Raw genomic sequence first — 12,203 nt, 5'->3', positions numbered from 1 at the left:
CACTTTTTACTACTATATATACGACACACACACACACACACATATATATGAAACTAATATTTTTTTAACCTTTCATTTTTACACGGTCCTTAAGAATCTATGATCACCAGCCATGATTTTGAAAAATATATTTGATCAGTCAAATACCTGTGTAGCCGTTTGAAGAAACTCAAGCTGCTCGGACAGAGACTTCCTGTTTCCATAGAAACTATCATTCTCATGAGGGTGATTGATGCACAAGTCAGCGGTCTTCATAATGATGCTATTCAGATCTCCAATCCAATACGGATGAACACCTGGTTTTGTAAAAAGTATCATGAAATTAATAAATCTCTATATCATGAGAGTCAAATAGTTAACCTCACTTTCGTACATAGAGAATCAAATGTAAAAATCTACACATGAAATCAGGGTGCATATTGAAAAAACACAGGACATGTAAAGGTGATACCAGTGCAAAAAATAGGAGCTGTGAGTGAAAAATTGTCATCTACCTGCTCTGATGGAGGGTGCTGACAGAAAATCCATTTAACAGTGTGATATTAAATGCCATGCAGCATCAATTAAGATTGGTTTAATTCACCTGTATAAAAATGTACATATGTTTTTGAACATTTTACACGGTATTGTACAGGACACTGGAATAACAACATGATATCACGACGAAAGAAGCAGAGCTATTCCCACTATTCATGTATATTGTTGTGGTCATGGGTTTTGGTTCTGCTTTTAATTACTATCTCCTTGTTGTCTTGATTTATATTTTGTAGGAGCTTTTGTTCATGTGTGTTCTGTTTGATTTCTAGTTACCTTTTTTGTGTTCTGTGGAACTTCTTATTCTTCGTGGACTATTAAAGATCCCTCAATTTCTTCTTATAAGTCACACATTTTTGCATAGTTAACTATCGCACACTTGTTCTATTGCTCTCACTCATAAATATCTGTGGTGTTTAATTTTACTTATCTAGGGATGTGTGGTTCTCTCGCTTAGCATGGTGACCAGTTCTCTCCTTCTATCTCCTGCTTTCATTTGCTCCGTGTGTCATATGTTTAGTTACTCCTCTGCCTCTTAGCGATAATGGTACATGTAACAAATGTCTTTTCGTAGTTTCAGAGGCAAGGTGATCTGAATTGGAAGCTCAGCTCTTCATCATTGAGAACCACCCAATAGCTAGCCAGGTCTCTTTTGTCAGTGCGGAGCCACATAGCGTAGCTAACCCCGTTATCCGCCCCTTAGCAGAACTCGACTTGTGTTTCCCTGTTCCAACAGGTATCCTTTGAATGGTGTTATGGTGTTTTTCCCCCCTCTTTTCCCTCTTTTCTGTCTTCTCAAACTCCAGCAGGTCGAGGCGGATGACCACCCCTCCTGAGTTTGGTTCTGCCAGAGGTTTAGGCGGCTATCGGAGGGCTTATAGAGGGCTTTCTACACACTTGTCTACTGGGATGACATCATCGACGCCCGCCGCTGCAGCACAGCTCATTCACTCCGGTAAGGACGTCCATCATACTCAAAGCTGTTGTCCACGTTGTTAAAATCTGATAAATATCCTACCATGTTGCACAAAACTATCAGTAGCAAACTACGTGTGAAGTTAACCGACTGTCACAGAGCACGGAGTGAATAAGCTGTGCTGCAGCAGCGCGTCAATGACATCATCCCAGTAGACGATTGTGTGGAAAGTCCTCTATAAGCCCCCTGATAGCTGCTAATAACAACAACACAGCAGCTATGAGCTAACAGTGCAATAGTAAACGTTCATTCATTCATTCATCTTAAATAAATTGGTGAAATAAAGACAGATGATGCCTTATTTAGAGGCTGTATTTTCAATGCCCTGCTCTCTCTCGTTATATGGATATACGTGGCTCTCGAGCAATCGTTTAAGTAGATAAACGTATTTCATGCCAGAAATAAGGTCTAGGTTTAAAAATACCGGAGTTCCCCATAAATCTTCAATGATTTCAGTGATTTAGAACTGACACTTTTTGACATTTGCTCATGCCAGCAGATAAGTTGTTTGTAACAAAGCAGGGTGCAGCTGACTGAGCTTTTCAAATATCAACTTGTACCTGAATAAAGAGGACAAATTCTGTATGAATTAAAGAGGAAAAGTTGTGGATGCTGGGCAGAAGCAAGATGAAGAATGAAGTGAAGAAAGTTTAAACCAAGTCTCAATACTGAGGGGGAGCATGGAACACCCATAATGACATAGCAAGAATACTGAAAATGCAGCGTTATGCCTGTCACTGAGACAAGGCTATGAGAGCATACACCAGACTCCAATGTCTTTTAACCTGGATTTCAGATGATAAGGGCAGACAGAGACTTCAAAAGAGGCAGAATAAAATGAAGGCAGAGGTATTGCAATGCTTCGATATGTCAGTGTGTACAGGATAACAGAAACAGGACGAACCAAAAAGTTTTTGTCCACTACTGATCTGCTGTACCGATCTGCACCGACCCATCATGGTGAAGAAGGAGCTGAGCCAGAAGGCGAAGCTGTCGATTTACTAGTCAGTCTACGTTCCTACTCTCACCTACGGTCAAAGGCTGTGGGTAGTGACCGAAAGAACGAGATCGTGGATACAAGCGGCCGAAATGGGTTTCCTCCGCAGGGTGTCTGGGCTCTCCCTTAGAGATAGGGTGAGAGGCTCTGTCATCCGGGCGGGGCTCGGAGTAGAGCCGCTGTGCCTCCACATTGAGAGGAGTCAGATGAAGTTGCCCGGGCATCTGGTTAGGATGCCTCCTGGACGCCTCCCTGGTGAGGTGTTCTGGGCACGTCCCACTGGGAGGAGACCCCCGGAGAAGACCCAGGACATGTTGGAGAGACTATGTCTCTCGGCTGCCTGGGAATGTTTGGGGGCAGATGACGGATGGATGGATGAATTTGATTAAATTTGATTGGACTATGACTGTATTACAATTCACTAGATTATAATCAGCTTGAATTGGACTGTATCTTTGAAGTGCCTTTAGATGACCATATATAAATGAAACTGAACTAAAATTAATTAAATTAAGTAATTTTCTAACAGGAACTTGGACAGAGGAGATCTAAAATTAAGCAAATCAAATTCTATAGTTTTATGTTTTTCTGAAAATCTGCTTATTATCACTATACAAATGTCACGGCCAGAGAGGCCATCAAATATCAAAACTTCACAAGGAGGAGAGGGGAGACAAAGAGAGCTGTGTTTTAAAGAGGAATGTTGTCTCCACTCTGATCGTTATCTTCACACTACCCAAATAAGTCAATGACTGCATACTCAGGACATATACCAGGTCTCGGCTCATGAAAGCTAGTAGAAGATTGTATGTATTGTATTTTAATTAGACAGAGGGCTTGGGTGGGTGTTGTGACTTTAAACTAGGAAGGGTGGCAGTCTCTAGATGAATCAGATAATTGACTGCTGATTGCCATTAACTTCTCTGTGAAGAATTTGGTAACATTGTCAGCACTGAGGTCTTGAGAAGAATCAAGAAATGTTTTGAATGTGGAGACTAATTTTTGAGTTTTCAATTAAATTTAATCTTATTTATTGTGCTGCCTAATTCCTAAGGAATTAAAATGTTTAGTTAAATAAGTGAACAGGTTAAATGTCTTAAAAAGTCTATATTCTTTGGTTTAGAGAAACCGCGTTATTGAAGAACTTTATAGTTGTTAACTGACTGTCTGGCTGTGCACAAGCTTACGCACTGCAAGCGCAGTACAGTTAAAAGATATTACACTTCGGGCTCAAGCAACAAAACAATATTCAGCAAACATGAGTCTACACTCAGGAATGTTTATGTTTATGTATTCAGCAGACGCTTTTATCCAAAGCGACTTACAAATGAAGATATAACAAGCTATATGAAAAGCTAACAATAAACTACATAGAAGGAAACCACTAGTCTGACTCTGTCAGAGGTGACAGAGTAGAGATAGGGTGCAGGCATAGAAAGAAGTGCAGAAAGATAAAGTGCAGAGATAGAGGGGGTAGGGAAGTACAAGGTAAGTGCTGGGATAGGAGATGCTCTCTAAAGAGCTGGGTTTTCAAGAGTTTCTTGAAGATAGACAGGGACGCCCCTGTTCTGGTAGCGCTCGGTAGGTCATTCCACCATCGTGGGACGACACATGAAAAGAGTCTGGATTGTCTTAGGCGTGGTGTAGGAGCTGCTAGACGACAATTCTGGGACGAACGGAAGGACCGAGTTGTGACATAAGCCTTTGCAAGAGCATTCAAGTAGATGGGAGCCGCTCCAATAAGCACTTTGTAGCTAACATCAGTGACTTGAATTTGATGCAGGCGGCTAAGGGTAGCCAGTGAAGTTCAATGAACAGAGGGGTGACGTGTGCTCTTTTAGGCTATTGATATTGATATTGATAGGCTGATCGAAGACCAGACGAGCCGCAGGAGGGGATGTATTTTGGTGCTAGACCATGAAGAGACTTGTACACAAGCAGAGCTTGTGTACAATTTGTTGCATTGACACAATTAATGTACAGGACCATGTTCTCCTGCCAACAGTGAAACGTAGATCAGAGTGTCATCTGCATAGTTGTGGTTAGACACAGCTGCATATTAGCTGGCCTAATGGATGTACAGATTGAACAATAGAGGTCCCAGGATTGACCTCTGGGGAACTCCACAGGTCGTAGTCATTTGGTCTGAGACACAGTTACCAATTTCAACAAAATATTTCCTGTCCTCGAAATAAGACTTGATAGGACCATTACCATGGTTACGCATCATAACAGATGTGACAGTGTACTTGCGTAAATTATTCGAGTAGCACAGTGTCCAAACCAGCACAGAAAAATAATATAAGGAGACAAGGTTGGTAGGAAACAGGTCTTGGAGATGGCACCAGAATAGAAACCAGAGGTAGTGTAACAGTAATCGTAACTGGTAGATAAACAGTGAACTGCATGAAGTATTGGTCAGAGACCTGTGTGTGGCACAGTTTGGAACAAGAATCACATTGAGTTCTTTGTCAACTTCCTGAGTGAGGGTTGTGGAAACTTGGATGGCTCTTTATATATACTTTTGTGTATACGTTATATATGATATTTCTATTATTATGTTTAACTTGTGATATGCATCATCCGATGTTACGTTTTCAATTGTTTAACATGCCCTTCTTTATGATTAAACCTATCTCAACAAAGACAAATTGTTGTCTTCTGACTGAACATCCCTGGTCTAACTTGCATTTCTTTATTTCTAGTTTATCCACTACTGGATACTACTGAAAACTGGAGAGCTCAGTGTGATATACAACAATTACCAAATATTATGGTTATATGTCCGTAACAGTGCCACAATTGTAAAGACCAACTTAAATTTGTAAAAGAAGTGACAAAAGGACTAAATTTAATAATTTTGGTGGCTAATTTACCGACATAATAACCATGTTCTTGAATCATGAATTAAATATTTTTGGTGAGTATCTTTAACTTGGACTGCTGGGATAGGCTCCGGCCCACCCGCTACCGACGGATTGACGGTATAGAAAATGGATGGATCTTTAATTTGCAGACATGCGGTAGGGTTATAGTGTATGGCACATACTTGTTGAATTTGAGTGTGTCCTGTTGCTGGCCATCAGTCCTGGTGGACTCTGCTCAGTCTTTGCTTTGCCCAAGCATATCTCTTTATTTACCTGTGGGTCGGGTAACTATAAAAAGACACACACAGACATGCTCTCTCAACTTCAGAAGACATTTCCTTAACACTGCACATCACCATAAATACATCTAATATTGCCATAAATTTAAGATTTTTAACTTAACTATCCATTACTAATGTTATGGACACTTTCACTTAGTTAACCATAATGTGAGTAAATATCCCACAATAAGAAATAAAGTACACATAAATGTACACACACACACCCACACACTTGTGATTTCAGAACACCTTAACTGAGTTATCAGCCTTCATTAAAGAAAAAAGAAAGAAAATGATTTAATCACTATATTGATGTGAAAAACAACCAAAACTGCATGACAGACTAAAAAATTGTATTTACTTTGAGGTGATTGTTGTTGGATGAAAGTTCCTCAGCTGTGTATCCTGGTAACGACAGAGGATCAGGAGGAGAAACAAGAGCTGGATGCTCTAGACTATGTGAATGGAGACTGCCCTCACATGTAGAAACAACCTTAAGTGCACAACCAATCAGAAAGGAGAAACATATTAAATTTTGCCCAAGACAAATAAGACAACTGCTCCTCAGGAGCGGAAAGTTCACCTAATTTTCAGCACCAAAAGATAATAAAAAAAATTAAATAAATCAATCTCAAGGTGGTCTTTTTAGGGATATCGTCATTTTAGCTCAAAATAATTATAGAGAATTGTCACAAAATAATTACTTTATTATAAATAAATATGTATTTCACAAATAATTGTAAAATGATAATGTTATATAGCAACAGGAACTTGCCAAAACCTCATGATGCCCTCCACCCTCCTGATTTGGGTAGAGGCCGTCCTGTTTAAAAAAATGAGCTAGAAAGATCATATTTCTCCAGTTTTAACTTCTCTTCATTGGCTTCCTGTTAAATTTAGAATAGAATTTAATATTCTTCTTCTCACATATTAAAGCTCTTAATGACCATCATATCTCCAAACATCATATATTAAAGATCTCATAGACCACATTTTCCAAACAAAGCACTTTGTTTTCAGAATAGAATAGAATAGAATAGAATAGAATAGAATAGAATAGAATACTTTATTCATCCACTAGTGGGGGAAATTCAAAATTTGTGAAGTAGCTCAAAATTTTTAAAAACATTTATGATTGTATTTTAGAACAATAATAATAATAAATTAATACATAAATAAATTTGAGAAAAATATGTCAGCAGTCAATGTTAAAAAGCCTTATGGCTGTGGGGACAAAGGACCTCCTGAAACTCTCAGTCCTGCAGCGCAGCAAGATGAGTCTCTCAATGCAGCTGCTCCTCTGTCCTGCTCTGGAGAGGATGTTTATTGTTTTCCAAAACAAAATTAATTTAATCCTCATCCGTTGCTCCACCACAGCACTGAGAGAGTCCAGCCTTCTGCCTTTTTCACCAGTTTGTCCAGGCGCCTACAGTTTTTGTCTGTAGTACAACTCCCCCAGCAGACAACAGCATAGAACAGTGCACTCTTAATGATAGTGTGATAAAACATGCACATCATGTTTCCAATTGACTTGAATTTGACTATATTATTTATTTAAGTGCTGAGATGTTGTTGTAATTTGGTGCTATATAAATAAAACTGAATTGAATTGAATTGAATCATCACTACAGACATTGAATGACCTGAGCTGTCTCACGAAGAACAGACGGCTCTGGCCCCTCCTGTACACTGCTTCTATGTTGGCAGACCACTCCAGTTTATTGTCCAGCACCACTCCCAGGTATTTGCAGGTCTGAACAGTCTCTATCTCCCCTCCATCAATGCAGACAGACTGATATGGAGTTTTAGATCTCCTGAGGTCCAACACCAGCTCTTTGTAGTCTTTGTAGTGTTCATGAGCAGACAGTTCTTTTTGATCCAGCCATTGAAGGACTCCACAAGGTCCCTGTACTCCTCCTGTCCACCGCGCACACATGCCACAACAGCTGTATCATCAGAATACTTCTGTATGTGGCAGGACTCTGAGTTGTACCTGAAGTTCGATGTGTACAGGGTGAAAAGAAAAGGAGCCAAAACAGTACCTTGCGGAAGCCCCAATACAATAATTCCAGTGTTCCAGAGACACATCTCCCCATCCTGACATACTGTGGTCTAGTCAGATAGTCTATAATCCACGATGTCAGGGAGGGGGCCACACCCATACCTAGAAGCTTGTCTTTCAGTATGGGAGGCCTTATGGTGTTGAAAGCACTGGGGAAGTCAAATAAAATGATTCTCATATATGAACCAGGCACATCCAGATAAGTATATGCCCGATGCAGCATGAACAGAATCGCATCTTCCACTCTTATGTGTTTTTGGTTGGAAAACTGGAGGGGGTCAAGATCCTCAGCAACCAGCAATCTCATGCTATGGACAAGGAGTCTCTCCAAGGTCTTCATGATATGAGATGTCAAAGCCACTGGTCTGTAGTCCTGTAGTCCTGGATGGCTCTAAACTTTTAAAATTTTAATTAAAAAGGCGGCAACTCTCTGACCCCTTCAATCGACTTGGGTTCCTTGGCACAGTATGCCAAACCTATCATTAATGATTTGGGGGTAAAAGTCTATGTGCATCTTAAGTTTGAAGCCAGATTAAAGCTGTGGTGAAAGCAAGCTTCTTTTCCCCGGAGACAGCACTTTGAAACAGTAATCCACGCCTTTGTGACCACTCTGCTGGATTACTGCAATGCCCTTCATATGGGGGTCAGTAGGTCCTCCATGGCATATCTTCAACTGGTAAAAAATGCAGCTGCATGTCTTTTAACTGGCACAAGGCAGTTTAAGCACATTTCACCGATTTTAGCTTCACTCCACTGGCTACCCATGCATTTTAGAATTTATTTTAAAATTATTTTATTTGCTTTTAAATCTCTAAATGGTCTTGCCACATAAAACCTCTCTGAACTTCTGCACTCCTACACACCCAGCCGATCTCTCAGGTCAGCAAACCAATTGCTCCTGAGGGTTCCCAAAATGAAGCTCAGAGGGGACCAAGCATTTTCAGCTGCAGCTCCAGAATTATGGAACGAACTGCCGCTGCACATTAAACATGCCTCCTTGCTGTCTAATTCTAAAAAACTCTTCTTAAAATGCACCTCTTTTTTTTGTTTTGGCTTTTAACACTACGTAGGTTGTTGATTTTATGTGCACAGATATTTTATCTGGGGAAGATTCTATTTATTTATTATGTTTTATTGTGTTAATTTTATTGTACAACACTTTGGGAACATTTATAAATAAAACTTATTTATAAATAAATAAACCTGTGTTTATTTAAACTTTACTTTATAAATAAAATGTATTGGATTGGACCAGCACAGTCCCTCAGAAGTCTTGGACAGACTCCATCTGGGCCTGCAGCCATCCCTGATTGAAGTCTCCTGAGCTCAGCTCCAATCTCCTTTATAGTTAGAGACAGACAGAGCCGCCCAGGTTGTAGCGGAGGAATGGCAACAGGAGTGATGTTGGTATCAATCACAGAGATGGGGGTGGCCTGGTGATGGAAGCTGCGGATGGAAGATGTGGATTTCAGAGTCAGAATCAAGTTTATTGCCAAGTAGGTTTGCACTTACAAGGAATTTGACTTTAATTGGTGCAGACAATAAATATATATATACAGACTCCAGATATATATTTTTATACTGAATCTCAAAATTCAGACGCTGTAGTGAGAGCTGAATGCTATAAATACTATAAATATGCAGATATACAACAGGATGAAATGGTCCCAAATAAATAGAGACTGTGCGTTAATGTACCGCAGAAGGTCTGAAGATGCTATGTTAATGTAGCTTGTAGTTCTGAAAGGGGAGAGGAAGTGAATCAGTGTCAAGTCGGGCTCTGGCCTTGTTGATAAGACTAGTAGCGGATGGGAAGAAATTGTTCTAGTGGCATGAGGTTTTGGTCCTGATGGACCGCAGCCTCCTACCAGAAGGGAGTGTCTCAAATAGTTTGTGACTGGGGTAGGAGGAATCAGCCACAATTTTCCCTGCGCGCCTCAGAGTCCTGGAGGCGTACAGGTCCTGGAGAGATGGAAGATTGCAGCCAATCACCTTCTCTGCAGACTGAATGACACGCTGCAGTCTGCTCTTGTCCTTGGTGGTGGCAGCAGCGTACCAGATGGTGATGGAAGAGGAGAGGATAGACTCAGTGATGGAGGAGTAGAAGTGCACCATCACTGTCCTTGGCAGGTTGAATCTTTTCAGCTGCCGCAGGAAGTGCATCCTCTGCATCCTCTGCACAGTGTCAGTTGTGGAGTCAGGGAGGGTGATGGGGGTAGCTGAGGCTGAGTTCTTCCTGAAGTCCACAACCATCTCCACTGTGGTTAGAGCGTTGAGCTCCAGGTTGTTCTCCCTGCTCCAGGTCACCAGATGGACAGCCTCCCACCTGTAGGCGGACTCGTCACCATCAGAGATAAGTCCGATGAGAGTGGTGTCGTCTGCAAACTTCAGGAGCTTGCTGGACTGATGACTGGAGGTGCAGCTGTTGGTGTACAGGGAGAAGAGCAGAGGAGAAAGAACACAGCCCTGGGGGGGCTTCACATGCTGCTTCCTGTCAGACAGGAAGTCTGTAATCCACCTGCAGGTGGAGTCAGGCACACTCAGCTGGGTGAGCTTCTCCTGAAGCAGAGCCCGGATGATTGTGTTAAAAGCAGAGCTGAAATCCACAAACAGGATCCTGGCGTAGGTACCTGCGGAGTCCAGGTGCTATAGGATGTAGTGGAGGGCCAGGTTGACTGCATCGTCTACAGACCTGTTGGCTCCGTAGGCAAACTGTATGGGGTCCAACTCTATCTATGCACATTATTCTAGAGTGCACTGAGTTAAAGTACTGCGTTTAAACACTTAAAATACAAATAAAAATGCTTAAGATAGCGGGAAAAGAGATATAATAAACAGGAGCAACTGCAACAGGCTGCAAGCACGTCAGTGCATGCGCATTGGGAGAGTTCCCAGTTTCTAGTTCCCACTAGATCCACATGCTAGCAAGATTGAGGAGATCCAGAAAGTGGTAAATGGTAAATGGACTTGTACTTGTATAGCGCTTTTCTAGTCTAGCTGACCACTCAAAGCGCTTCACTACATGCTGCATTCACCCCACTCACACACATTCATACAGCACGTCTTAGGATATAACTACGTGCTTTCTAAGCATTCACACACATTCATACCGACCTTCCGATTGGTGGGCGACTGCTCTTCCTCCTGAGCTACAGCCGCTCCTTCACTACCTGACAACATCCTCAGTTCAAGTCAGAAATTCTCCAAAACAAGCACAATCTGGGAAGGCCCCTGTTGAAAGTGAAAGTGAAGTGTCTGAGTCGTTGAATTCTCCAGGAGGAACTGGAAAGCTTTGCTGGGTAGAGGGATATTTCTCTCCTTAATCTGTTGCCTCTGGGACCTGACATGAGATAAGATGATGACAATGGATGGATGTATGGATGAATCTGATTGTATTATGATTGCATTACAATGAATTGGATTGTTTTTTGTTTTTTTTGTGATCAGTTGTTTATTATTCTTTTTCATTTTAGTAGAGGCAGACATTATGTGTTCAGGGTGACACCACATAGAAAACAATGGCGGCTGTATCTGCTCCAGCCCTCCCCCAATCCCAATAGTGAGCCCAAGGCAAAGGAGAACTTACAGGCATGCACAAGTATCTACAAGACAGTAAAAACAGTATATGTTATTAGTATATATTATAAGAAGTATATATCATAGTAATACTAAAGAGAAAAAGAATATATATATATATATATAGTAAAGCAAACAAACAAAAAAGAACATAAACAAAATGAAAAAAACCCATAGAACATCTTACATAAACAAAAATTCACTCAATCTCAATCAATCACTCAATCACTATATGATCGCTCAGTCACTCATAACCCTTACCCCGCCCCTCCCAGGGATCCTACAGGTGATCTCAACATAAACATCATTCCAAATACAAATTCATACTGCTACAATAGGGCACATATCCTTTGTAGATGCCTTGACCAGCAGGAGATATTTTGTACCTTGGCACGGCGAAGTCGTGCTGTAGACAACTCCATCTAAGCGATGTCCTTATACTTCAGGAGCCATTCCCTCACTGACAGCATATGTGGCGATTTTTAGCGACAGGCTATAATTTTTTTGCAGCTGTAAGTCCGGCTAACAAAAGTCGTTTCTCATTTACAGTAAGCTTCAATGATGATGTATCATTGAGCAAGAGCAAGTGTTGTGAGTGAGGGACGAGCTCTATCCAAAGGATTAGACAGAATACTTGAAATATTTAACCAAAATCTGTCAACCTCCAGGAACTGCCAAACCATATGAATATAGGTACCCATTTTATTGCTTGAACAAAAACCACAGTACGGATCATCTCTACACTTCATCTGATACAGTCTTTGCGGGGTGAAATAAGATCTATGGGTAAAATTGTAATATATCATCTGGTGGTTTAAATTTCTAGATGACAGAGTTATATCAAGCTAAATGGAATGCCAGTCTGAATCTGAGGGGCAAATAATGTCCTTTCTATTATCAAGTGGAAGGG

At 41.0% G+C, this 12,203-nt stretch overlaps 1 protein-coding gene across 1 annotated transcript in view; it reads right to left on the bottom strand.

Moving 5' to 3' along the window:
- Positions 1-12,203, bottom strand: part of il16 (interleukin 16) — a 113,946-nt gene that overhangs the window by 57,498 nt on the left and 44,245 nt on the right. Inside the window, exons 8-10 of the mRNA XM_072381322.1 lie at positions 6,017-6,148; positions 5,557-5,662; positions 148-296 (exon numbers count right to left, since the gene is read on the bottom strand). Of these exons, the coding sequence (XP_072237423.1) occupies positions 148-296; positions 5,557-5,662; positions 6,017-6,148 (387 nt within the window). The remainder of the gene's footprint in view (positions 1-147; positions 297-5,556; positions 5,663-6,016; positions 6,149-12,203) is intronic.

The sequence above is a fragment of the Leuresthes tenuis genome, unplaced genomic scaffold (assembly GCF_036924035.1).
Source record: "Leuresthes tenuis unplaced genomic scaffold, fLeuTen1.0.hap1 SCAF_2, whole genome shotgun sequence".
NCBI classification, from domain to species: Eukaryota; Metazoa; Chordata; class Actinopteri; order Atheriniformes; family Atherinopsidae; genus Leuresthes; species Leuresthes tenuis.
The sequence above is the reverse complement of the archived record's forward strand: the minus strand, read 5'-3'. Positions and strand labels throughout refer to the sequence as shown.